The sequence below is a fragment of the Equus caballus genome, chromosome 1 (genome assembly GCF_041296265.1).
Source record: "Equus caballus isolate H_3958 breed thoroughbred chromosome 1, TB-T2T, whole genome shotgun sequence".
In the NCBI taxonomy this organism is placed as follows: domain Eukaryota; kingdom Metazoa; phylum Chordata; class Mammalia; order Perissodactyla; family Equidae; genus Equus; species Equus caballus.
In genome coordinates, this window is record NC_091684.1 from 159,774,591 (window position 1) to 159,801,985 (window position 27,395).

At 50.6% G+C, this 27,395-nt stretch overlaps 1 protein-coding gene across 1 annotated transcript; it reads left to right on the plus strand.

Annotated features, from left to right (window-relative positions):
• Positions 1-1,807: 1,807 nt before the first annotated feature.
• PLA2G4D (phospholipase A2 group IVD) lies at positions 1,808-27,395 on the plus strand. Its single transcript, XM_023619415.2, has 20 exons — positions 1,808-1,931; positions 4,950-5,022; positions 5,212-5,348; positions 5,937-6,068; positions 6,815-6,855; positions 7,232-7,274; positions 8,665-8,728; positions 9,100-9,236; positions 10,062-10,172; positions 10,301-10,338; positions 10,498-10,633; positions 10,958-11,094; positions 12,306-12,528; positions 18,160-18,277; positions 18,664-18,801; positions 19,055-19,162; positions 19,314-19,505; positions 19,787-19,953; positions 20,554-20,740; positions 21,795-27,395. The coding sequence occupies exons 1-20, from the start codon at positions 1,887-1,889 to the stop codon at positions 22,019-22,021; spliced, it is 2,454 nt and encodes an 817-aa protein (XP_023475183.1). The 5' UTR covers positions 1,808-1,886; the 3' UTR covers positions 22,022-27,395.

Here is a 27,395-nt window from a genome sequence, read left to right on the forward strand (position 1 = left end):
TTAGTATGAAAGTAACGTAAAATATCTCCTTAATAATTTTATATGCCGATTACTTGTTGAATTGATAATACCTTGGATTATTGGGTTAAATAAAATATATTATTAAACTTGATTTTACTTGTATCTTTTTACTTTTTAAAACGTGGCTACTGGAAAATTTAGTATGACATGTGGTTTGCATGACATTCCTCTTGGACAGACGCACTCACGTGCATACATACCCACAGGATTTTGTACATAATTTCAGTAACTGGTGGGAGTGCCCTAAATCCCACCCATGGGCCCTCACCCCAAATTTAGACTCTCTGAGTCGGGAATTTCATGGTTTTCTCCAGATCCAGCATTTACCACCCCCATCGCTGCACAAGTGGGGAGACTGAGCACCAAGCTCCCCTCATAGTACAACCGGTTGATCTCAGGGGCCCTGTTCTCTGGAGATGTGGGGCTGCCTGGCCCTCTCAGACTGGTGTGGAGGGCGGGCACTGGGGTCACCCCATGGAGGGTGAGGCTGCCGCTCTGCCTCACTAAGCACCTCCAACTTGTTCCGGATGAAGTCCCCATCTGTTTAGGGAGAAGATGTGAATTCACTCCCCAGGGGCATGTATTTCCTCAGGACTCCTGTGGTCCCAGGACTGCTCTGGGACTGGCCCAGGCCGTGGAGGCCACCAACGACCAGGGTGGTCCCAGTGGCTGGGCTCCAGGCCAGGCTGAGCCCAGTCTGGGGAGGGGCCATGGGCTTTCAGTCCAGAGAGCAGAATCCTGGGCTCTGCCACTTACCAGCCGAGTGACCTTGTCCATTGCTTCACCTATGACCCACTTTGGAATAAGCTGTTCTTCGTAGCTTTCTACCTTTTACATGTACTTGTTCACTAGATTTTACAACTGGTTCATGCAAATAGAGGTATTTTCCATCTGATTATTTTTCACTTGTTCATGGATCGTTATTAACTTTCTTTTTTGGCTGATTCTGTAATAATACATTTTAGATCCATTTGCAATAATTTAACATTAATTCAATCTCATTTGCCTTGAAAAACAAATATATTGTTCAATCATATAGTGAATGGCACTAAAATGACTGAATTCATGTCATTTCAGGAGAACATTTAATGCTATTGTGTGCACTGAATAGTTCAGTTAGATGACTTCACAAAGCTTTCTTCTCTAATATTCATAATTTAAGAGTTTCCTGATTGGTCCCTTTTACCTTTATTAAAAAGTGTGACATTGGAGTCTAACAGAAATCCTCTAAACTCCCAGGAACAGAAGGGGTGAGGCCAACCTTGATGGGGAGGGTCCTAGAACCAGAGAGCCGAGCCCCCTGCAGCTCTCTGAAGGCTGCTCAGGCAGGTGAGCATGAAGACCTAGCCCAAGGCCATCGGCTATGACAGCCCTGGCCACAGGGAGCTGCTCCAGAGGTCGGACCTCTCGTCTGCTCTCAGATGCTCAGCCCTCCTCCCCTGAGGCTGGCCTGCCTCAGGCTGGGGCCTGGCTGCAGGGGTTTCCCCAGCTCTGTCCCAACCCTGCCCTCTGCCCTCATCCTCAGGGGAACTAGCTCCCTGTCACAGCTCCTGGGTCTTGTCTCCCCTCCTCGCTGCATCTGCAGCCTTGACACCCCAGCTCTGGAAGTCGTGCTCCACCTGTGGCTGCTGGAGCCCCGCCAGAGGTTTCAGGAGATGCTGATTGACTCAGCCTCTTGGGGAAGAGGCGAAGGGGCTGGGCTGAGGGAGTGACCTGAGGGTGGAGCCCCAATCTGTTTATAGAAGCGTTGGCTCCCTGAAGGCTGCCAGATTCCTGGTCAGTCCCATCCAATTGGAATAGTTGCTGTCAGCCAGCTAGGGAGCTGGCATCTTGGCAGGGGCTGGAGGGGAGCCGGAAGGGTTGGCATGGAGAGACTGACACCCAGGGAACCACTTGGCCATCCTCACCAGGTAACAGTGTGTCCGAGTCGGTGGACATCACTCAGGGGCGGGCCTGGGGCCAGGGTGCCTTCCAAGAAGCTTCACACAGCTGAAACGGAGGTGATTTTGGCCACTGGGGAGGGCCTGGCCTCAGACCTGGGGTCTCTACCTAGGCAGAGGCCAAGGGTGGGAGGCAGAGGCTGACAGAGTCTGTGCTTGGGGATGGGGAATGGCTGGGATGGATGATCAGCATCCATAGAAGACCAGAGCCTCCCCTGTCCACCATGAGTGACCAGGCGGCAGTCCCCTGAAAGCCCCTCCCCTCCTCCCTGCAAAGGCTCCCGTGCCACATCAGCTGCTGTGTGTCACAGAAGAGACCCCACCAGGCCCACAGCCCACCTCTGCAGGCAGCGGACTTCCTGGAACTGGCTGGAGCCCCGGGACCACACTGTGTGTCCCAGGAGCTCTGCCAGCCCAAATCCCCATCCACTGCCCATTATGTACTGGGCCCAGGAGCCATGAGGCTGTGACCAGGCCAGGGAGGCCTGCAAACTGCTCTCCCCACCCCTGCCAAGTGCTTCCCCTCAGCCCAGATTTCTCATCCTCTACCAGAGACCAAGGCCAGAAGGACTGACTCCCCAGGTCTCTGCTGGTGCCCCAGACAGTGGCCATGAAGGGGGCAAAGTGTGCCAAGCTCACTGTCCTGAGGCATTTGCCTCATTCACAGACCTTGCCAGGCTGCTGGAGCCTTGGTGCTGAGACCCAGGCCTGAACTCTAGACTGGTGCTCCTGGAGAGGACTTGCTTAGGACAGGCCAGATACCAGGGAACCCTGGGGAAGACCGGGGACCCTCCACTGAAGGACAACACCTGCTGCCGCAGCCCATGTTAGCCTGAGTCTGGAGGACCCTCCCCAACGTGGACATCAGTAGAAATGCCCTGTTGGGAGTCTGGGAGGAACCCAAGGCTGCAGAAGCAGGGTGGTGGAGGGGCTGGACGGCCCTGGCTCCATCTCCTCCTCCCATCAGGAGCCCTGAGCCTCAGAGCCCGGCTGTGGAGGTTTCTGGAATGTTCCCCTTAGTCCTATCTCCCTAGAGAAAGCTGGGCATCCTTCTCCTTCCACCCTCTGCTCAGCCTAGACCCAGCCTAGGGGCAAAACTGAAGCCCAAAGTTCATTGACCCTGGGAGCCTGAATCCGCCCACACATCTGGAAGCACCTCGCTTCCAGCTAATGTTCCTGGAACGGAGTCCCTGAGACCGGGCCCTTGACCCCCAACCTTCAAGTTGGCTCCTGGGGCAGGTGAGCTTTGCCCAGCCTCTTTCCTGCTGGAATGGAAGTCTGGAGCCTGACCCCACAGCAAGAGCTTGGCTGGCAGGGCAGGCCAGGCATCCAGGACTCTGGAGCCTGCCCCCACAGCAAGAGCTTGGCTGGCAGGGCAGGCCGGGCATCCAGGACTGGCTCTGGGACGTGCCTGCTGTGTGGTCCAGGAACACCAGCTCAGCCTGACTCAGGAGGTGCAGAGCCTGAGACTATGCTTGCAGCTTCCACCACCTTCTCTCCAACCTCCCCTCACTACCCCACCATGGGTTAATGGGTGCCAGCAGGGGAAAACGTGGCCTGCTCATTTTTCTCTTCCTGCTGAAGACCCCGTGGTCACAGATACTCTGGACCCAAGTCAGGGGACTCCAGCTCCCTCAAACTCCTTGGGCCACATGCCAAGTGACAGGCAGGGGCCAGCACTGAGCCTCTCCAGAGGGAGGAGGATGGAGGAGGCCCCAGAGTCCCCACACAGGGGGAGAGCTGATGGCTAAGACTCTCAGCAGGAAGGCACTCCCAGGATCCTGCAGGAAGCCAACAGGAATGACAAAGACACTCAGCATGAAGCCACAGGAGAGGGAGGATGAGGAAACCCAGGGGAGAAGCGCAGGAATGGGGCACTCGTCTGGAGTGGCTTTGCTGTGGTCCATTGTCCTTTAAGTTTCTCCATGGCAAGTGGAGAGCTGGTCCCGTGGACACTGAGCTGGCCTCTAGAAGACGGCACCTGTGCAGAGCAGAGCCAGGGTCCAGGTGGGAGCCATGGAAGTGGCACTGGTTGCGGAAGAATGCAAAGCATGAAGAAGCTTTGGTCTTATCACGCCATCTCCCAACCATGGGATGCTGAATGTCCACCTTGCAAGGACCACACTTGCAGATCACAGGGGCTTATTATAATAAACCTGTGCAGGGTGCCCAAGAAAAGTGACACAGCCAGGCCTCAGGAAGAACAGAAACCCAAACATCCCCCTGGATCCCTGCAGTGCCACGGACCTCAGCAGTAGGGGTTTGAGATACCCCTTAGTGCTCTGTCCCCTGCAGGACCCAGCCCCCTCTACCTGCCCTCTGCTTTTCCTCCTGCCACCTACTTCTGCTCGTCTTCTCTGCCCCTCTGAGCTTCTGCCCACCCAGTCTCTTCTTCCTCCCCACTGGGCTTGTCTGTGGTCTGATGTGGCCTCACCAGCATTTTAATACACAATGACCCTCACCCTCTGTTCACAGTAATGGCCTGATGCTCTTGGAGTTCCCTAATTCACACTCAAGAGTGGGTGAATACCTGTGGCCATCACAGACCCCTGGGCTCCCCGGGGTTCAGCCTCCCTGGAGTCACATGCTTACTTCCTATCCAGAGAGCTGGGGGGATGCTGGGCAACAGGGTCACATGCTTCACCCCAGGGCTGCCCTCCCTGTGAGCACTGGGGGTGCAGACCCCAAACTGACATGCCCAGTGTGGTGGTCACTCCTCGGCCCTCAGTTCCCTTCTTTCTCCACTACACCGTGCAGTCTTGTCCCTGAAGGGGCGAGGCCCCAAAATTCCACTCCCCGAGGGGTCTGCCACTCCCTGACTGCTGCAGCCTGGGACCATGCCCCAAGGACGGTGGTGAGCGAAGGGTGTTTAGCCCCAGAACACCTGGCAATGAGATGTCACTGAGCATCTCCAGAGAAGCCCCTGCACAGATTGGTGGGGCTTGTGAATGAGCAGGAGGGACTCAGGAGTCGGCTATTTCTCTCCAGGGGGAGGCCTCTGCCTGCTGGCGGCTCACCGTGAAGGTCCTGGAGGCGCGGAGCCTGGGCTGGGCTGACCTGTGTGAGTACCGTTTCCTGGGCTCCAGGGGTGTAGGGACGACTGTGTCCTATGGGAAAGGCCGAGAAAAGTGCCTTGGAGCTGGGCTGGACTGTCCACGGTGGCCACGAGGGTCTCAGTAGGAACCTGGCGAGGCCCCTGAAGAGGGATATGAGAAATTCTCTCTCTTGACACTTCTCTTGATGTTGGCAGTGAGCGAGGCAGACCCCTATGTGATCCTACAGCTGCCAACCGCACCTGGAACGAAGTTTAGGACCAAAACAGTCACCAACTCCAGTCATCCCATATGGAACGAGAGCTTCAGTTTCCTAATCCAGAGTCAGGTCAAGGTAAAGGCCAGGGTACCCCCAGCTGCTCACCCGAGGACAGGCCGTACCCTCCACAGGGAGGGTTCTTGGCGTGTACCTTCCCCCAGGGCTCAGTCGGAGAAAGGGATGGGGAGGAGGGTGTCCCCACGCCCCAGCCTGGATGTGCTGTGTTGGAGAGAAGGTGTAAACCCATCAAGTGGCTGTGGGCCTGATGTCTAACAAGCTGCTGGTCCTCTCCAAGCCCATCTGTGCAATGGAGATAGTAAGAATCCCCTCCTGATTGGGTGGTTGTGAGGTTAAACGAGATAACGCACGGAGGACTCTGAAGACAGTGCCTGTACCGGTACCTTAGGGACCCAGCAAAGCAGGGCTGGAAAACTCTTTGAAAGAATTCTATTTTTTTATAAAAACAAACATTAGCAGTGAGAAATCAGGACCTTGCTGGATTTCCTTTTACTACTTTTAAATTTTACCGTTATTTTTATTTTGAAGTACAAGGCATGGACCCATAATCATCTTTTCTAGTCCTGACCACCAAGTAAGGGTTCAGTGGTGTGAGCTACAGCTGCAAGTAAGTAATGTGCTAAGTTGCTGTTCTCGGGCCCCTAGAATGTTCTGGAGCTGAGCATCTATGACGAGGACTCAGTCACAGAGGATGAGACCTGCTTCAAGGTTCTCTATGACGTCTCAGAAGTCCTCCCTGGCCAGCTTCTCCGGAAGACCTTCTCCCTGTGTCCCCAGGTGGGTGGGGAGTCCTCGTGGGCCCCACCTTTCTGGGCTCCAGGCTGGGCAAGTGGCAGTTTCTCCCATCTGTTGGGACGCTGCTGGGTTAAACTTATTCACGGAAGATGGAAACCCCTCCCAGAGATATTTACATTTTAATAGGAAAGGAGAAGGCTTAAGTTGACTGCTACAGACTGAACCACTCAGTAGAGGAATTTTAGTCCTCTATGGGAGGAAGGTATGGGGTGGTGGAGAACTTCCTAAGGTCCCTCAAAACACAGCTCAGGGTAACTAACCCTTTGGGCAGTCCGGGGCTCTGTCACTCCTGCTCACTGCCTCTGATCCTCCTCTGATGCTTCTGTGGTGCCCAAGGCCTGCTATAGGAAGATTTCTGTGCTCTCTCTCTCCAGGCTGTGAAGGGTGGGGTCAGAGGAAGGCAGAGTTCTGGGGTTGGGTCCCCCTCAAGAGGAAGATGAAATGGGCTCTGGGCATCCTCACGCCTCCCTTGGCTTGTGCTCCTCGTCTCCCGCTTCAGCGTTGCAGGGGAGAGAGACCTATTCTCTGCGGACTCACTGGCTGTGGGTGACTTGGGTAGGGAGCCCGTCTTTCCCTAAGACTCAATTTCCTCCTCTGTAAAACGGGAAGAATTTTAATGCGTGCTTCCCTAGAGACTGCTTGAGATGACCAGCCAACGCAGGTAAAAGAACTGTGTCCACCAGAAAGACGTCCGTAAATGGTGACCACTTGCTCATCTTTGATTGCAGGGGCAGGAGGAGCTGGATGTGGAGTTCCTGATGGAAGAAACGTGAGTGATATCCCACAGCCCAGAAAGCGTCTCATGACCCGGCTTTGTTCAGGGAAATGTCTTTGACCCACATCTTCCTGTTGGTAAATGCAGCCGAGGTTTGCTGCTCTCATCTCCCCAGCTCTGCCCATCTGGGTCGGGGGATCCCCTTACAGAAATGAGGAGAGGAAGGTCAGCGTTTTCTCTGTTCCTCTCTCTCCCTCTCCCTCCTTACCTTTCACTCTTCAGAAGCATCTCCCCTCACCCTGGATTGTTTCCAGGACTTAGAGTCCGTCAGCTTCACCCAGGGAGCCCTACGTGGGCTGTGAGGGGGCAGGGCAGTGCCGGAAGCATTTGCCTTTGCAAAGCCAGACTCTGGATGGTTTGATTTTTCCAGGTCAGACCGCCCAGAAAGCCTCATCACCAACAACGTCCTTGTGGTAACCACCTTCCCCGGGCTTGTGAGGGGGAGCTGAGGGGGTGGGGGGCCCCAGAGCAGACACTGGGGTCGGGGTGGGGCAGGGCAGCTGCCTGGGGGCTGGGCCAACGCAAGAGCAAGGCTTTGCAGTGAGACCGGCCCTGGCCCCCCAGCCTGGTGGTCACCTGGGTCTGTGGTCAGGAGCTGCAGGGCTTGGAGGGGTCTGGGGCTGAAAGGAACATGGAGAGAGGGGAGGCTGAGGCTCAGGTGAGAGGAGGTTCTGGCCTGAGGCTGGATGGCTGAGAGGGCGTGGGGGGAATTTTCGGTGCTCCTGACGGTGTTGAGTCACATGTGATCAACTCGTAGTTCTTAGCCCTGGAAGGCGGTGAGAAAGCCATGCAGGCCCAGGTCTGGTTCAGGCGTTAATACTGAGGCTCAGAGGGAGTTTCCAGTGTGGAGGGCTTCCAATCTGGGAGCTTTGGGTTAGGGTCAGGGGGTCAATCAGCTCCTACTCTGGACCGTGGAGAGTCCTGGTCAGCTCTCCTTAAACACAGCAAGCTCATGAAGCTGCAGGGGACAGGAATAGGCACAAGGTGGCAAGAGATGCTTTAGAAACTTTCCACTCAGAGTCAAGTCCCGAACAGCAACTCAGGCCTGACCTGGGAGCAGGGCCTGGCCTAACGTGGGGTGAGTAAGGCACCTAGAGCCCCAAACTGAAGAAGGCATCCACCCTCAGGGTCGGGCCAGTGCCTGTTTGATGGGCTAGCGTTACTTTTTCAAAGACACGTTAAAATAGAGTTATACCTACGGCAGCTGCCTCTTAGGTGATGGAATCCAGCGGTGTGTTGTTAAACTCAGCAATTCCACAGGAGAGTTAGTAGCAGGAGTGCAGCGGGCTTCAGGCATATCGGCTGGCACCCTTTGCAGAGAGAACGCAGCAGGCTCACGTGGCAAGTCCGTTAAGTGGAGGACAGTCAGGAGATATTCTAGTTGCTAGAAGTTTAAGTGTTTCTCCAATGCCTCGTGCCCTCATCCTGTGGACCAATGGTGTGCGTACTGCTGTTTGGGAGCAGTTGTAGTAGAATGCATCCTGCAGGTTGAAGCCCCAGGGAAACAGAGAAGAAAGAACTGTGCCTGAAGGCTGGGGCCTTTCGGAGAGTCCAGAAAGTTTGGCAAATCGAGGAGAGCTGGGGAGTAGGGTAGATGGGCTCTCCGGGCTGCTCCCAGACATCTGCCTTAGCAGCTGCAGTGGATCAAAGGTGGGGTGGGGGGTTTCTGCATCCAGCCCCACTCTGGACCCCGCTTCTTGTTCTGTGTGTGGTGGATTTGGAACAGCCGGGGTCAGAGGGCGAGGCTGAGGGAAACTCAGCTTCCCCTGGAGAGCTGCTGGCCCATGATGTGGTCTGCCCCAGGCCCGGGAGCTATCATGCCTGGATGTCCGTCTGGACAGCACAAGGAGCACGGCTCTTGTCGCAGGTGAGACCCGCTCAGAACCAGGTCTGGCCTCCGCCTGGAAGGTGGGGGACAGACGAGGGCAGCAGGGAAACCTGTGCAGGGCACAGCTCGCCTCTTCCTTCTGGCCCACACAACACAAGGGCAACAGGTCTCCTCTGGGCAGGAGGGTCCCCCTGACCCTGGGGAGAGCATGTCAAGGCAGTGGGAGTCCCATGGAGGTTGGGGGGCCCGGCAGGCTGGGGAGGGCCCTTTCCAGAATCCTGTTTGCCACGGTCCAGCCACCTGCCTCCACCACGTCTGGGCAGTACTGCTGGTTTCCCGGGTCCTTGCTGGGGTTCCAGGCTCTTATTCCCCTTGTTCCCCTTGTGTTAACCTGCCCGCTCTCTCTCTAGATCAGGATAAGCTGGAGCTGGAGCTGGTGCTGAAGGGGTCATATGAGGACACACAGACGGCTGCTCTGGACACAGCCTCTGCCTTCTGCTTCCACTACATGGCGGCTCAAGAGGCAGAGCTGAGCGGGCGCCTGAGGGTGGGTGTCAGCTCTGGACCTCTCCCGCCAACCCCAGGCTGGGCAAACTCCAGCTCCTGCGGGCCCCTCCCTGGCCCTCCCCCTGCCAAGGCTCGGCCCCTGTGGCCTTGTCAGTCTCCCCCAGTTTGGCACTGTGCCCTTGGCAGATAGGGAGGACCACCGGGCACCTGGGGTGGGCATAGGGGGGCTGCTCTACCATGCAGGTCTTTGTCTGAACCTTCCAGTGGCTCCTCCAGTGATGCTCTTAGAAGAAAATCCCCCGGGTGTGCCCGGAAGGCCCTGCCCAGCCCGGCCCCTGCCACCTCTGCCACCTCATTTTGTCCCATGCTCCCCTGCCTTCATGATGCTCCAGCCATCCTGGTCTCTCCATGCTTTTCCAACATGCCAACTGCTCTCCCCATCCTCTCTGGCTCCTTCCAACACTGCCTGCTCCCCTTACTCCTCCTTTTTTAGATCTCAGCTCAGACGGCATCTCTTCAGAGGGGCCCTCCTTGACCCTCCATCCTCAATCAACCCCACATACCCACCCTCAGTTACTCTATCATATCACACCGCTTACTTCTTTTCCAACCCTTTCTAACTAACTTAATAAAATCTGTTCACTACCAGTTTCTTTATAGATTCATACACACGAGTCAGTGAGAACCATAAATACTAGCTTACTACACTAAATAAATATTAACTATTTTTATAATTAATAATAATAATTGTAAATATTGTAATTATTTTTGTATTATCAGAGAGGGACTGTGTCTGTCTGGATCACTGTCTAGATACTCAGTAATGATTTGTTGAATAAACGAAAAATTGTATATTTCCCTCCAGAGCTCGGAAAGCAATGGCTGGAACTCAGACAGCTCAGCAGGGCACCTCACAGTGCCCCTGAGGTCCTTGGCTGTGGGGAAGGAGGTGACCATTGACCTTCCTGCTACAAATGTAAGTGGCCTCAACTGGATGGGAAGTGCCAGTGAGGATAAAGATGGGGGAGCCCAAGGCCTGTAGGGGCACCCACATTCCCCTTGGGGTTTACAACATTCCGAGCAGGGCTCTTGCTTTGATTTCAGGTCCCAGGAGTGAGGCTGCAGCTCAAGACTGAGGACTGGTAAGGGACACTCCGATCTGTGGAAGGCCGTGAGGGGTGGGCAGGGGGCAGGGGAGCGCTGTGGAAAGGGTGGTCCTTGGGGTTGGGAGCGGGGAGGTAATTTGGCAGCTGCTGAGCGATGCAGGTGCCCCCTGACCCTTGGATCCTCCACCACTCCAGCCCCAAGGAGGTGGCCGTGCACCTGAGCTTCGACCTGTGTGCGGAGGAGAAAGCCTTCCTGAGCAGGAGGAAGCGGGTGGCGGCCAGGGCCCTGAAGCAGGCCCTGCAGCTGGAAGGGGACCTGCAGGAGCACGAGGTCTGGGAGCGCAGGGGATGTGGCGCAGACACCTTGGCCTGGACTCAAGGGAGCGCCTGCTTCTTCTGCCCTCTCCAGACACTCCAGCCAGCTGAGGCTGGGCAGGGAGCATGTGGGGGAGATGTGGGGCATGCTGAGCTCTGGGGTTCAAACGCCCTTTGGGGCTCTGTCCAGGGCCGAGAGCTGTCACTTCCTGGGGAGGGGCTGGACACTAGCTCTAACCCTGACTCCATCAGGCCCTGACCACGAGGTCCCTTCCCTGGACGCAGGAGGCAGCTCCATCCTTGTCCTTGTTAGACCAGCCTGTGTCTGTGTGTGATCCAGGTCCCCGTCGTGGGCATCATGGCCACAGGAGGAGGCGCTCGGGCCATGACCTCTCTCTACGGCCACCTGTTGGCCTTGCAGAAGCTGGGCCTCCTGGACTGCGTGACCTACTTCGGGGGCGTCTCGGGCTCTACATGGTGAGGGCCCTGGGGACTGGAAGAGCAGAGATGAGCAGGCCCCAGATGGGAGTGGAGTGGAGGCTAGAGGGACCCTCTATATGGGGAAGCCAAGTGGCTGTGAGCAGTATGGTCTCATGGGAGTCAAGTGGCTTTCTGAGAAGGGAGGAAATACACATGCAGAGGTCCTGCCACGAGCCAGGCCTTGCCAATGTCCACTCCATGCTGCTAGAGAGGTGCAGGGTAGCTGCTTCAGAAGGAGCTGGTTTGAGTCTCTGCAACACCACTACTGGCTGGGTGGGTGACCTTGAGCAACTTATTTCCTCTGATTCTCAGTTGACTCATCACCAAAATGGGGGCAATAATAGCACATACTCCACAGGATGGGAGTGGGACAGCCCAAGTAAAACACTTAACATATCTAACTCGTCCCGGCACTCCAAATTGGTAGCTTGTTTTTCTTTAATTATTACCTCATTTAATCCTCACAACACTCTCTAGGGTGGTGACTCCTATGGCTCCTATAGTATAGATGAGGAAATTGAGGTCAAGAGATGCAATTTTACCTAAAGACAATCTGGCCTCCCTACACCCCACCCTGTCTGTGATGAGGTGAGAGTTTTCACTGTTAGAGATTCATTCCTTTGAGTCTTATTGAAATGTGACTTTTAGGAGTAAAAGAGGAATAAACTCCTCAGAGGAGTTTAGGTGACAGTTGTTGACAAACAGAGTCTTAAAGGGCTTCAGGACAGACCTATGAAAACTGGACTAGGGTCTGGAGCTGAGCTGGACAGTACAGTAGCCACTAGCCACATGTGGTTGTGGACCACTTGAAATATGGCTAGAGCAAACTGAGATGTGTTATAAATAAAAAATACACAGTGAATTTTGAAGACTAAGTTTGAAAAAAATTAATTTGTTAATTTTTTATATTGATTACATGTTGAAATGATAATTTTCGGGTATATTGAATTAAATGAAATATATTATTAAAATTGTTTTACTGATCTCTTTTGACTTTTTAAAAATGTGGTTACTAGGAAATTTTAAATGACATACGTGGCTCACACTATATTTATACCGGACAGTGCTGATCTGGAAGGCGAGGAAGCCCTGAGACACATTTTCCAGCTAGGAGGAGCCCTGTTGGAAGTCAGAGGGAGGGAAGTAAGAGTTGCAGCGACCCGTGCTGGGCCTCGGCCTCCTGCTGCACGGTCCCTTTTTTCTCCCAGGACAATGGCCCACCTCTACGGGGACCCTGAGTGGTCGCAGAGAGACCTTGAGGGACCCATCAGACACGCCCGAGAGCACCTGGCCAAGAGCAAGCTGGACGCCTTCTCCCCAGAGCGCCTGGAGAGCTACCGGCGGGAGCTGGAGCTCCGGGCGGAGCAGGGCCACCCCGTGACCTTCGTGGACCTGTGGGCTCTGGCGCTGGAGGCCATGCTGCACGGCCAGGTAGGACGCCCGTGCGGGGCGGGGCGCGTGCTCGGGTGGGGCTGGCGCGCGCGCGCCTTTCCTGCCAGGGTGGGAGAGACTGCGACCTGGTTCAAGGCAGTGGGAACTCCAGTGTTTCAGTGTTTGCCCAACTTGGAGATGCCGCCTTTTTGAGTCAGGCTATTCTTCGGTTAATTGCCGTCAAACAGAATTGCTGGATCTCCCGAGAGCTAGGGACCAGTCAATGCCAAAGTCAGTAAAGTAAACAAAGCTTTTGCGGTGTGTTTGAGTCAGTGAGATTGCTCCAACAGCTTTTATTTCAGTTATACTGCGTTATGAAATGTATTCTTCTTCTTAATCTTCATGGTAGTGTTAAAAGCACAGACTCTGGAGCCAGATTCCCTGGGTTCTAATCCCAGGGCCTCTTACCAGCTCTGTGTCCTCAAGCAAGTTACTTAACCTTTCTGTGCCTCAGTTTTCTCATCTGTACAATGGGAATGAGAATAGTACTTAGCTCATAAGGTTGTTGTGAGTACTCAGTGGTCCCTTGGTATAGAGTAAGCATGAAGTGTTAGCTGTTATATTTCTTTACTATTGTGCAAACAGCATCAAGACAAAACTGAACATATGCATTTTTTATATATTGCTTCCTTAAGGAAAGTTTAGTAAGTTAACTGCTAAATCTCAGATGAACTGATCAAATTATTAAAATCAGTGATTGTTTCACTGTTGTTTTACTGCACAGAGCTATCTGAACAAAGTTTCTTTTAAAGCATTTGAAAGGATTAAAACTCAAAAAGTTTCTTTAATATGCATAACAAAAAAGTAAACTATCAAATAAATTAGCAGAGGAAGGATTCTTATCTTTCTTTTCAGGACTTTGACCAAGAATGCTTATCATGTAAACTAACCAAAAATGAATTTGCTTTGAATTTTTTTCTTTACATTTTCTTGCGGGCAAGCACAATGCTACTTGGAAATCACCAACCATTCGTATTTTTTATTTTTTCGTTTAAAAATATTTGTTGTAAAAATCTTAATATTTGTTATTAAATTTTTACTATGCTTCAGACCTAAGAAAGTGCATAAAGCATAGAGAATAATGTAATGAGTATGCATGATCTCACCAACCAGCCTAGGAATTGAAATGTTACAGAAAGGGCTGAAGCCCCCTGGGGACCCCTCCGCAGCCCCATTTCCTTCCCACCCCCAGAGGTAACCACCATCCTGAATTTAGGTTTATCATCACATGCCTATCTGCAATCTGTACACTTTATTGTGTTACATAATGCATAACATAACTACATAACATGTATTTTATATACCTTTATTATATACACCTTTATTACATAGACTTTAGTAAAAATATATATCCTTAAGAAAAATATAATATTTGCACGAATGGTTTGTATAAGTCTCCTCGTGCACATGTGTAAGAGATTCTCTAAGCCTTGAGGATGTCTACCCACCGGTGGAATTGTTAGGCCATTGGGTAAGTGTGCCTTCCACTTTCCCAGCTGTTATCAAATTGTTCTCCAGAAGGCTCGTATGAATTCGCACTCTCACCACCAGTGTCTCGTCGTTTCTTTTCCTCTACATGCTCTTTAGGCTTTTCAATTTTTGTTCATTTTATAGGTGTAAAATGAAATTTTATTGTAGTTTTCCATTTCCTTGATTTTTAGTGTGACATCATATTTGCAAGTTTGTCACTGCAACTTCCTCTTCTACGGATTACCTACTCAAATCCTTCTCCATTTTTCTATTTAATTCTTCTTTTTTATATTTTGTGGCAATTTTTTGTATATGCTAGATATTGTCTTTATCAGTTCTAATAGATTTTGATGCATAATTTTAATATTATCCAGTGTATCATTTTTTTCTTTACAGTTTGTGCTTTTAGTGTCTTCCTTAAGAAATCTTTCCCTCCCCCAAAGTTATGAGATCTTCCTATATATTCTTTTTTAAAGAAATATTTATTTATTTATTTATTTTGAGGACGATTAGCCCTGAACTAACATCTGTTGCCAATCCTCTTTTTGCTGAGGAAAACTGGCCCTGAGCTAACATCCATGCCCATCTTCCTCTACTTTATACATGGGATGCCTACCACAGCATGGCTTGCCAAGTGGTGCCATGTCGGCACCCGGGATGCGAACCAGGGAACCCTGGACCGCTAAAGTGGAACATAACCACTGCGCCACCAGGCTGGCCCCCTATATATTCTTATAAAAGTTTTAAAGATTTGGTTTTCAGAATTAGGCCTTTAATCCACCCTGAATTTATCGGCAGGTCTTATGTGTATGGGAATCCAGTTTTATTACTTTCCCATATGGATAGCAAACTTTCCCAATATCACTTATTGATTTTTTTTTTCTCTACTGATCTGATTCTGCTTCTGTCGTGTGTCAGCTTTCATATATTCACGGGACTCTTCCTGAGTTCTATTCCGTTCTAATGGGGCTGGTTCTCCATCCGTGTGCCAGTATCGCAGTGGCTGAGTTACTCTACCTTTGTAATAAACCTTGGTATCTGACAGGGCAAACGTACCCCCATCCGCCACCTGGCTTCTTCTCGGAATCACCTTGGCTACCTTTGGCCCTTTCTTCTTCTGTACACATAAGAGAATCAGCTACGCAAGTTTCATGATAAATGTTGTTGGGATTTTTATAGAAATGGCATTGAATTTATCAAACCAATGTAATTACTTGAAATATTTTTATTTTCTTAATATAGTTTGTGTATTCTTTAGATCTACTGTTTAAGTTTATGTTCGGTTTTGAGAGTGTTGTGTTTTATTAACTGACTGTTCTGCCTGGTGGTAGCATCTGGTTACTATGAGTGGGAGAAGCTGGTTTTGATGGTTCACTTTATGAGGTACTAGAAAATGCAGTTTGATCCGAGACTAGAAAGAAGACTTTAATTGCCGTTTGATCCTCCAGTAATGACTTAATGCATGGTTTTATGGACAAGGTTTATAGTCATTTTTAAAAAGTCAAACTTAATTAGTTTTTTGTTGTTCACAAGAATAAAAAATCTTGTAAAATTATTGAACAACAGAATGTTCTTTTTTTTTTTAAAGATTGGCACCTGAGCTAACAACTGTTGCCAATCTTCTTTTTTTTTTTCCTGCTTTTTCTCCCCAAATCCCCCCAGTACATAGTTGTATATTTTAGTTGTGGGTCCTTCTAGTTGTGGCATGTGGGACGCCACCTCAGTGTGGCCTGACTAGTGGTGTCCGCGCCCGGGATCTGAACTGGTAAAACCCTGGGCCGCTGAAGCGGAGCGTCCCAACTTAACCACTCGGCCACGGGGCCCGCCCCAACAATCTATTCTTAAAATAGCACCCTTGTGGTTTTAAAACTTTTGTCGCCATATGAAAGCTTTTCAAATATTGTTTCTTTTTTTCTGGGTTATCATGTTTTATGTCTTAAAGCCAGCATTCATTGTATGCTTTTTAAAATAATTCTTTATTCAGAAAAATTTCATGTTGGTTTCAAATTTTACCTATCGTCTCTATCCCATGCTAATCTACAGTACCAAAAGTCAGTTTAAAGTGTCGGAAAATACAACTCCATTCATAACGAACCTCAGTTTCATTCATATTAAATATTATTAGAGAAATATTATACCCTGAACTTTACTCAGAACATGGTTAGTCTACATACTTCTACACTGTCGCTTTGGTTTTGGTGAAAACCCACCCGTAAAATGCACCTGTTACGATCAGTGCTTCTCAAACCATCTCTTTGAAACGTTTTTCTTTAATCTTTTGCTGGCACGTACTCAGCTGCTTGGGAGCGGCTCACCCTTCCTCAAGGAGAAACTCACAGTTTTTCTCTTCTCTTTTCCTGACTTAAGAAGGTCTTAAGTGTTTTTCTTCAACTCTGGACAAAAGGTTTTGCACACACGCTTTAATCCCACCCCATACAATGCCCAGACCACATCAACATGTCGCCACGCTCCCACGCTTCAGGTGGGACCCGTGAGTCGTCAGAGTGGTGTTCTGCAGAGTTGGGGGTCCTCGTTTGGAAACGGGGGGGCTAGAGCCGGACAGGCCTGTGGTGACTTACTGGTAGCTAGTCAAAGGAAGAGGAAGACTGGGAGCTGTCTCAGTAGATGGGGGGGTGCTGGCCCTTTTCCAAACCTTTCCCCAGGGCAGAAATTGTGCATCTGTAGTAAAAGGACACATTTTCCCTCAATGTACATGTCAAAAGAGCAGGCAAACAGGATTCCTAAAGAAAAATTGCAGGTATTAATCAGGCCCCCTCTCACTCAACAAGTACATACATTCACACCCATAGGACTGACTTGTAGATACGACGAATCGTCCTGCCAGCGGGCTCGAGACTTAGTTGGGGATTTCCCTTTGGATTTCCTGTAACTCAAGTCATATTGGGTATCACTGAAGAGCTGGGGAAGTGATGACTGTGGTTGACACATGAGTGCTCTTATCTCGTGACAGAGGGCTGCCAGGAGGGAAGAGGAGGTTCCCCGTGGGTGTGGACGGGGACTCCTCACTGCTGGGCTAGAATCCTGGGACACAGACCTGGCTGATCATCGGAACCACCTGAGGAGATTTTTAAAAAGGCAAATTCCTAAGTGGCTCCTGCAGATTCTCAGAAGAGCCCCCTGATCAGTATATTTAACACGCTGTCTAAGTAAATCCGATGATAAGGGCTGACTTGGTAGGTTGGGAACTCCCAAGGTCCAGCTGCTGAGTGAGGTGCCTTCCAGCTCAGAAAGCCTAGGAGAGGGATGCACGTTCGTGGTACACGTACGGCTCCATCAGAAACAGCCCAGGGCCTGTGGCGGCAGAGCCCTCCCAAGGTGAGGCTCCACGCAGCCGCCACCATTCGCCTTACTGTCGCTTGAGATGAACCCTATTTGCATGTTTGGTCCAGGACAGAAGGAGAACTTTCTGTGCCCCTAGAACTCGGTGAGGCTTGGTAGAGGGGTGAGGGGCTCACCTCCCCAAAAGGCAAGCCACAGTCCTGGCCATCAAAGGCAGGGCCTGGAATTTTATTGAAGAGAAAATTAGAAACAGAAGGCAAGAATGAACACTGGGGTAAACTGCACACTGTGCAAAGCAGGAAAGAAGTGGGTGCGGAGGGGAGGCAAGGATGTCAGGAAAGCATTGGGAGGGGCTGAAACTTGAACTGCATTAAGGGGAACCCAGAAGGGGTGGCCCATCCCCTGGCAGAGCTTACAATGTATACTAAATGGGGATTCCTGTGTCCTTTCGGGAAAGCAATGAGTGTGTGTGCATGCGCATGTGGATGGGTATGTGTGTTGTGCCTTTGTGTCTGTGTGTCAGGGTCCACCCTTTAACCCATAAAGTTGGGGCCGCTGGAACCACAGAATGCAGGGGTGGGGTGTCACTGTTGACATTGTGGTGCTTGTAAATGGTACTCTATGAAGATATGCAGTGCACAACCTGCATGGCCCTACATGGCGACCCTGCATATGGGGCTGGTCAGAACCTGGGGGTGGGAGTGGGAACTGAATGTGTGTACCCACGTATGACACCCGAATCCTGATGGGGGAGCTGCCTCCTCACCCCCAGCCTGTGCCCCTGCCCCACTCCTGTCCTGGTGGAGTTGCTTCCTCCATGGTGCTCCCAACCTCACTTAGGCCCTCATGCCCCCACCCTAGGTGATGGATCAGAAGCTGTCAGGACAGAGAGCTGCACTGGAGCGGGGCCAAAACCCCCTGCCCCTCTACTTGAGCCTCAATGTCAAAGAGAACAATCTGGGGACCTTCGACTTCAAGGGTACAGTCCTCAGCTCTGTCCACTTCACCCTCCAATACATACACACACAGCATACACAAACACTTCCTCTGCGCCCTGTGAGTCTCCAGAGAATTCAAACAGAAAACTCCTGCACAGATCGCCTGTGCAGCCACCTGGAAGGGTGGTGGTTCTGAGGGCTGATGAGCCAGCCAGTGGAGCTCGCTGTCCTGGAGGGGAGTGGGTAGGCGTCGGGGCTGGTGGGGGGGTTGTGGTCAAGGGGCTGGGTGGGGGAGTGGTCAGCCCAGGGGTCAGCCAGGCAGGGAGGAGGCTGTGGCCTGCTGGGGGGCAGTACCTTTGGCCTTTGTCAGAGGCGGGCTCCCCCCAGCCAGCTCTCCTCCCATCCCTGCCTCTGCCTCCTCTCTCAGAGTGGGTTGAGTTCTCCCCCTATGAGGTCGGGTTCCTGAAGTACGGTGCCTTCGTCCCCTCCGAGCTCTTTGGCTCTGAGTTCTTCATGGGGCGGCTGATGAGGAGACTCCCTGAGTCCCGGATCTGCTTTCTGGAAGGTGAGGGTGGTCACTTTGAAGACCCTGGACAGTCTCGGGCCGGGCCTGTCTGACTGGACGTGACTCCTGTACTCGGGTCTGGCAGAGCCCCCGGGTAAGGGCCAAGGTTGAGCTGGGGAAGCCCCACTGGGGCAGCCTGCTCCCTGCTCCCATTTTCCATCCGCACCTAAGGGTGGGGGACCACTGGCTTCCAGGCGATGGGAGCAGGGTGCTGAGGCCTGAGGCTGACCTCTCATGGGGATTTGGCCTCCAGGTATCTGGAGCAACATTTTCTCCCTGAACTTGCTGGATGCCTGGTATGACCTCACCAGCTCTGGTGACGACTGGAGACAGCATATCAAGGACAAGATCAGGGACCTAGGTAGGAAAGGGACACAGTGAGGGGAGCCGAGGATGAGGCCACTTCCCCTTCAGAGGCTGCAGGGGCTGGGGCCTGTGGGCTGTCAGAAGAGAGGCATGGCCAGGCATTTACAGGCCCCTCACTGGACCAATGTCTGTTTCTCTGGGCCCAGAGGAGCCCTCTGCCTCCTCAAGGACCTCCTCAAGGCCAGAGACCTCTTGGCTGCAGCCTGGAACAGCACTGGCCCAGGCGTTTAAGGGCTTCCTGACCAACAGGCCGCTCCACCAGCACAGCTCCAACTTCCTCCGGGGCCTCCAGCTGCACCAGGACTACTGTGGCCAGAAAGCCTTCTCCACCTGGGCGGGTAAGGACCACTGCCATGTGTCCTCAGGTAACAAGGTTGGGCTCCCAGGTGGAGATGGACCATGGCTGGGACTGGCAGAGGCCTGGGGTGGGGGGAGTCACAGCATCCACTTCTGGGATGTGGCCTGGAGACGGTCTTGGGAAGGGCTGGGGTGGCATGTGCGCTCAGAGGGTGACACCAGAGGCAAGAAGGGGACATGGAGGCAAATGTGATATGAAGGGGGCGGATGGATGATCTGTGGCAGAGGGGCTGCCCCTGACCATAGCTGTCTCCCTTGTCAGACTGCCAGCGAGACTCCACCCCTGGCCAACTGACCCCATGGGAGCGCCAGCTCTGCCTCGTGGATGCCGGCTTCTTTCTCAACACTAGCTGTCCCGCCATGCTCCGGCCAGGCCGCAGGCTGGACCTCATACTCTCCTTTGACTACTCCCTATCCTCGCCCTTTGAGGTGCCAGACCCTCTGCCTGGCCAGGCTAAGCTCCTGAGCAGCAGGACCCCTGAGCCACTGGCCCAGACCTCCTTGGTTCCCAAGGGGAGGGGGGTTGACAGGCTCTGACCCACAGGCTCCTGCCAGCGTCCCTGGTTGGGAAGGGCTGTGGAGGTGCTGGGGCCCTGGGCTTCCAGGCAGGGGGAACAGCTGGACAGAGCCGAGAGGAGACCCTGTCCTGTCCACATCCATCCCCCCGGGGCCTCACTGGGGACCCTGGGGGGCGGTGGGTAGGGCCATGATATAGAAGTGGGTCCCCTACTAGCGCCCTCTAGGCTGTGGGATTTGAAAACCCAGCAACAGCAATCCTAAGTGGAGGCAGGGTGCTAGGTCTGTACTGCATCTACAGATTTTAACCAAACAACATAGTAGACTGCCAGGATCTTTCACCTCCTTCCGAGGTACCATGTAGCTTAACTGGGCCACGAACAGGACAGAACCAGGTTGTCTTGACACTGAACAGTCAGTCTGGGCTGGAGCCGTCCTAGCATCTTCTTGAGCGCTGACCTGGGATGACCGGGAACTAGCCGGTTCTCTCTGGGCCGCCCTCTGCCCCCCCAGGTGCTGCAGCACACAGAGCTGTACTGCCGGGGCCAGGGGCTGCCGTTCCCCCACGTGGAGCCCAGCCCTCAGGACCAGCACCAGCCCAGGGAGTGCCACCTCTTCTTGGACCCCACCTGCCCTGATGCCCCTGTCCTCCTGCACTTCCCGCTTGTCAATGCCTCCTTCAAGGACCACTCGGCCCCTGGTGAGGCAGCCCCTCCCTCTCTAACAGCCTGGCAGCCTGGCCCCTCCCCAGTTCCCCTGTGGTCAGCGGAGGGGGAGAGTCTCAGGCTGGTCCAATCTAGTTTTGGCCTGAAGGCCCACATCCCCACAGGGGCCCTCTGTGAAGTCGCTGTGCTGCTGTCCTCTTTGCTATGACCCAGGCTTGTTGGGCCTCTCCCTTCCCTAGTCCCCCTAACTACACCTGGGCTCCTCTGCTCTCCTGCCCTATGGGGTGGTGTGTGGGAATTCCTGCATCCGGAGGCCCTCCCGCATTGTCCCTGTCTGCAGCCATCTCCACCGCTGCTCAGGCACCAAGCTGTTGGAGGACTTCATAAAGGCCAGGACAGAGAGACCCCAGTCCCTCTCTCTCTGACTCCCCTCAACCTACCTGGGTTTTCAGTGGGCCTCTCTATCATCCTGCCCCAGCCCAGGCTGGGGTCCTTTCTTAGGGAGCTGGGCCTCTACTCCGGGGCCCCCAGAATCTAAACCCTCATCACGTTCCTTCCAATCCTCATCTTCCACCAACTGGCCAGACTTCTATTTCCTTTTGGTGGGAAAACCTAATTTCTGCCTTTGTGCATTATTCCTGGCTTTCCAGTTCCCGCCATACTTCCAAACCTTCCAGCTTTACTCTTAACATGCTCAGCCCACATCTTGGAATTCTCTTTCTCTCTCAACAAAGACTGGTTCTTGCAAAGCCTTTTGGTTTTCAGACTCTTGTTTCCATCCTGGGTTTTTAAGTATCCATTCACTAACCTAATTGACTTTGCTGTTCTGGCTGTTTCCACCTTACCCCCGAAGGTGACAGATATGGGGTTGCGTGAGTTGTGGAAGAAGGGTAATGCTGCAAGGAAATGTGGGGAGCAAATCCTTCCTATCTCAAATAGCATCCTAGTATCCACATTTATATTCTGGGCAAAGGACACAGAGGGCTGGGAGAGAAGCAGGGAGCCCCTTCTGTGGGGAGCAGCCCAACCCCGTGCCCAGCTGTGGAGGCCTATGGGTCCTGCTCCTCACCCCCTCACTCCCCTGGGCAGGTGTCCAGCGCAGTCCTGCACAGCTCCCGGCCGGCCAGGTGGACCTCACTGGGGCTACCTCACCCTATTCCCTGTTCAACATGACCTACAAGGAGGAAGACTTTGACCGCCTGCTGCAGCTCAGTGACTACAACGTACGGAACAGCCAGGGTGCCATCCTGCAGGCCTTGAGGACCGCTCTGAAGCACCGGGCCCTGGGGGCCAGGCTTCCAGGGGCACAGACTTGAGGCTGCTCAGGGGCCCCAGGATCCTGACGGCCACACTCGGACCCTCTCAGGGCTGGGGGCTTAACCCAGCCACAGCTGGGCACGGCCACAGCCATTGCTGGGCGGGAGTCCCCTGGCTCTCCCAGGCCTGGGCCACCCCTGCAGCTGGTCTCACTGCCCAGAGGGGCTGTGTCCCACCCACACTTCTCCCTCACCTTCGTAGCTGGTTTGAGAGGAGCCAAAAATAAACTCCTCACCAGGCTGGTGTGTAGAACAGCTGGTCTGACCAGACGAACGTTCACACGTAATGATTGTCATGTTTGAGCAGAATGGATTTGGGGCACAAGCTGGAGGTGTCAGACCAGGAGTGGGGACAGGTAGGGCAGGGGATGGCCTGACTGAGGGGTGGCTCCAGCGATCAGGAGTCACAGTCTGTCCTGAGAGGCATCTCTTCCTCTCCCTCCTCTTTCTTCTTCTTCTTTTTTTTTTCTCTTGAGCAGACAAACCAGTTTACTCATACAAGCAAAAGTCCATTTAGATTGTTTTGCAAAACAAGTGGAACTTAACTAGGACCACTTCTTGTTAATGCCTCTAAACATCATAAACAAAACTCAAACTGTTCCCCGAAATTGATATAAGGTGACCACTTTTAACCAATTCCCTATCACTAATAAAACTGTAAAGTTACAACCAATCACTGTGAAGAGTGGACAGCCGCTGCCTCCTCACTGAATGAGCTGCCCTATGACAATATACCTCTGAGCCTCGTTCCATATTCTGACATAAGAATGGCAACACCTGCTTTCTTTTGTTTGCTGTTAGCTTGGAGTATGGTCTCCCATCCCTTCACTCTGAGCCCATGTTTGTCTTTAGAGCTGAGATGTGTTTCCTGGAGGCAGCATATTGTTGAGTCTCGTTTTTTATCCATCCAACTACTCTGAGTCTTTTGACTGGAGAATTTGATCCATTTATATTTAGAGTGATTATTGATATATGAGGGCTTAATGCTGCCATTTTATCTCTTGTTTTATGATTGTTCCATACAATGGAAATTGTTTCTTTTTCCTTGTATTTCTGTCCGGCATTTCAATTTGATGGTTTTCTGTGATGGTTTTATTAGTTTTCTATTTGTTTATGATTTGTGGCTCTGCTCTGATTTTTTGTTTCATGGTTACCGTGAGGTTTATATAAAATATTTCATAGATGAGATAGGCCATTTTCTCATAGCTTCTTATCTCCATGAGCCTAAGCAGCTTCCATCCCTTCCCTCTGCCCCTTCTATGTTTTTGTGGTCAGAAATTATTCTTTTTGGTCTTGTGAGTTTGTGACTAAATTGAAGTGTTCACAGTTATTTTTGATGCTTTCCTTCCCTTTATCTTTTACGTTATAAGTGTTTGCTAACCTGTTCTGATAGAGTGCTGCAGTTTTCTGGTTCTGTTTGTCTGTTTATCTCCTTGCTCAAAGCTTTGTAAACCTTTGCCTTTTAGTTTCAGGTAGAAAGGCTCCCTCCATCGTTTCTTGTAAGGCAGGTCTCATGGCAATGGACTCCCTCAGCTTTTGTTTATCTGGGAAAGCTTTTATTTCTCCATCATATCTGAAGGATAATTTTGCTGGATAGAGTATTCTTGGCTGATAGTTTTGTCTTTGAATGTTTTGAATATATTATTCCACTCTCTTCTAGCCTGTAGAGTTTCTGCTGAGAAATCCACTGAAAGCCTGATGGGGCTTCCTTTATAGGTTATTTTCTTCTGCCTTGCTGCCCTTAATATTTTTTCTTTGTCATTGACTTTTGCCAGTTTTAATATTATATGCCTTGGAGAGGGTCTTTTTGCACTGATGTAATTAGGAGTTCTTTTGGCTTCATGTATTTGTATGTCCAGTTCCTTCCACAGTTGTGGGAAATTCTCAGCTATTATTTCTTTGAACAAACTCTCTGCTCCTTTCTCCATCTCGTCTCCCTCTGGGATGCCTATAATCCTTATGTTACTTTTTGTAATTGAGTCAGATATTTCTCATAAAATTTCTTCAGTTCTCTCTCCTCCTCCACCTAAAGCATTTCTAGGTTTCTATTTTTGAGGTCACTGATTCTCTCCTCCATAAGATGTGCTCTATTTTTTATGCTTTCTACATTATTTTTTTATCTCATTAATTGTGTTCTTCATATCCAGAATTCATTTTGGTTTTTTTTGGACTTCATTCTCTTTGGTGATGTATTCCTTCTGTTCATTAATTTTATTCCTGACCTCATTGAACAGTCTTTCCGAGTTTCCTTTGACTCATTGAGTTTCTTTATGACAGCTCTTTTGAATTTTCTGTCAGTTAGATCACAGACTTCTGTGACTTCACGTTTGGTTTCTGGAGAGTTGTCGTTTTCCTTCTGTTCTGCAGGGTTACTGTAGTTCCTCATGGTGTTCGATGAATTGATCCTCCGCTGGCACATTTGTGGCAGTAAACACCTTTTCTTATTTGGGTGCAGCTTTGGTTACTTTGGTCCTGGTCCCCTGGGTCTCGTGTTCCTCCACTGGCTCTCCCTGGGCTTGGATGCTGCTGTCCTGTGCACCACCTGTGCTGCTGTTCCTGGCTTGTCTTGAGGTGCTGGTTGCACACTGCCAGGGGTGCTGGGATCACGGGCCTCACTCTTGCTGGTGGGGACCTGGGGACTTGTATATAGCCGCTGCTGCTGGTGGAGCTGGTGTTGGAGTTGCCGCCACTGGGGGCTGGGTCAGAGTTTCTGCTGTGGTTCCTGCAGCTTCTAGTCACCTGCCACTACTTGTGGGGTAGGGGCAGGGGCTGTTATTTCTGTTCCTGCACCATCTGCTCATAGTTGTGCTGGTGGGGCCACTCTGCATTCACATGGGCTGGCCTGCAGCTGCTCAGTGGGTTGCGCTGGTATGGGCTGGGCCGCTGTGATCCATGGGTTGCCCTCTGGTGGAGAGTGGGTGGGTGGGGTCACTGCAGCAGGGTGTGTGCTCCCACAGGCCAGGCTACTATCACTCTGCAAGCGTTCACACACAGGCCAGGCTGCCCCTGCCTCCACTCACAGTCACATTGGCCATTGTATGAAGATCCACGACCCGGATCACTGCCACCAGGAGGGGGTGGGGGTCACTCCCCTAGTTCCACTGCTTCCTGGGGGGTCCCATCTGCCCACCTTCAGATGTCTGGCTGCGTGGATCTCTCAGGCGTCCTGTTGTGCTGCGTAGGGAACCCTCTGCTGGTTAATGGATGTCTGTTTAGTTGTAATTTAAGAGAGGAGAGACAAAGGGAACAACTCACTCTGCTATCTTGCTGACATCACTCCTCCTCATTCTTCTTTTATGTTGTTTTTAAACAACTTTAGTGAGATATAACCCACATACCATACAATTCATTCATTTAAAGTGTATAATTCAGTGACTTTTACTATGCATTCAGAGTTGTACAACTATCATCACAATCAATTTGAGAGCATTTCCATTACCCCAAAAAGAAACTTAGCTGTCAACCTCACACCACTACCCCTCCCCACCAGCCCTAGGCAACCACTAATCTACTTTCTGTTTCTATAGATTTGCTTATTCTAGACATTTCATATAAACGAAATCATACAATACGTGGCCTTTAGTGTCTGGCTTCTTTCACTTAACATATGTTTTCAAGGTACATCATGTTGTAGCATGTATCAATACTTCGTCCCTTTTTATGGCTGCATGATATTCCACTGTACGGATATACTACACTTTATCTATTTATTGCTTGTTGGACATTTGAATTGTTTCTACTTTTTTGGCTATTATGAATAATGTTGCTATGAACATTCATATACAAGTTTTTGTGTGAATAATGTTTTTAATTCTCTTGCACGTGTACCTAGGAGTGAAATTGCTGGGTCATATGGCAATTCTTTGCTTAACCTTTGAGGAACTGCCAGACTGTTTTCCAAAGCAGCTGCACCATTTTAGATTCCTGTCAGCATTGTATCAGGGTTCCAATTTCTCCACACCTTTGCCAACACTTGTTATTATCTGTCTTTTTTATTATAACCATCGCTATTGGGCATGAAGTGGTATCTTATATGCATTTTCCTAATGACTAATGATCTTTTTAGTTTCTTATTGACCTTTTGTATATCTTCTTTAAAGAAATATCTATTCCGATCTCTCTTGCCCATTTTAATTGGGTTCTTTTTTTTTTTAAAGATTTTATTTTTCCTTTTTCTCCCCAAAGCCCCCTGGTACATAGGTGTATATATATTTTTTTAGTTTTGCGTCCTTCTAGTTGGGGCATGTGGGACACTGCCTCATTGTGGCCTGATGAGTGGTGCCACGTCTGTGCCCAGGATCTGAACTGGTGAAAACCTAGGCCACCAAAGTAGAGCACATGAACTCAACCACTCAGCCATGGGGCTGGCCCCTTAATTAGATTCTTTATCTTTTTATTGTTGAGTTGTAAGAATTCTTTATATATTTTACATACAAATCCTGATCCAGTATATGATTTACAAAGTTTTCTCCCAGGCTGTGGGTTGTTTTTTCATTCTCTTGATCATATCTTTTGGAGCACAGAAGTTTTTTATTTTGATGATGTCATTTATCTATATTTTCTTTTGCTTCTTGTGCCTTTGGTGTTATATTTAAGGAACCATTGCCTGATCCAAGGTCATGAAGATTTCCACCTAGGTTTTCTTCTAATAGTTTTACAATTTTAGCTCTTAGATTTAGGTCTTTGATCCATCGTGAGTTAGTTTTCATATATGGTGTGAAGTGGGGGTTTGACTTTGTTCGTTTGCATGTGAATATCCAGTTGTTCCAGCACCATTTGCTGAAAAGGTTGTCCTTTCCCCCATTGAATGGTCTTGACAGTGTTGTTGAAAAGCAATTAGCTGTAAATGTGAGGGTTTATTTCTGGACTCTGGTCCTATTTCTTTGACCTATTTGTCTGTCTATATGCTGATACCACACTGTCTTGATTACTGTCACTTTGTAGTAAGTTTTGAAATCAGAAAGTGTGAGTCCTCCAAATTTGCTCTTCATTTTCAAGATTTTATTGCTATTCAGGGATCCTTGAATTCCTGTATGAATATTAGGATTAGTTTGTCAATTTGAGCAGAGAAGACAGCTGGGATTTTGCTGGGGCTCGAATTGAATCTGTAGATGAATTTGGGGGGTACTGCCATCTTAACAATTGTGAGTCTTTTGATTCATGAACATGTGATGTATTTCCATTTATTTAGGTCTTCTTTTATTTCTTTCAACAATGTGTTGTAGATTTCAGTGTACAAGTCTTACATTTGTTTGGTTAAGTTTATTCCTAAATACTTTATGCTCTTTGAGGCTATTGTAAATTGAGTTATTAATTTCATTTTTGGATTGTTCGTTGCTATTGTAAAGAAATACAATTGATTTTTGTATATTGA

Bases quoted from the DNA above. Each gene is read 5' to 3' on its own strand.
- PLA2G4D (XM_023619415.2), top strand. From the start codon at position 1,887: ATGGAGAGACTGACACCCAGGGAACCACTTGGCCATCCTCACCAG. The intron at 5,023-5,211 runs GTGAGTACCGTT...TGATGTTGGCAG, and splicing joins CCTGGGCTGGGCTGACCTGT to TGAGCGAGGCAGACCCCTAT. The intron at 19,506-19,786 runs GTAAGGACCACT...CTCCCTTGTCAG, and splicing joins AGCCTTCTCCACCTGGGCGG to ACTGCCAGCGAGACTCCACC.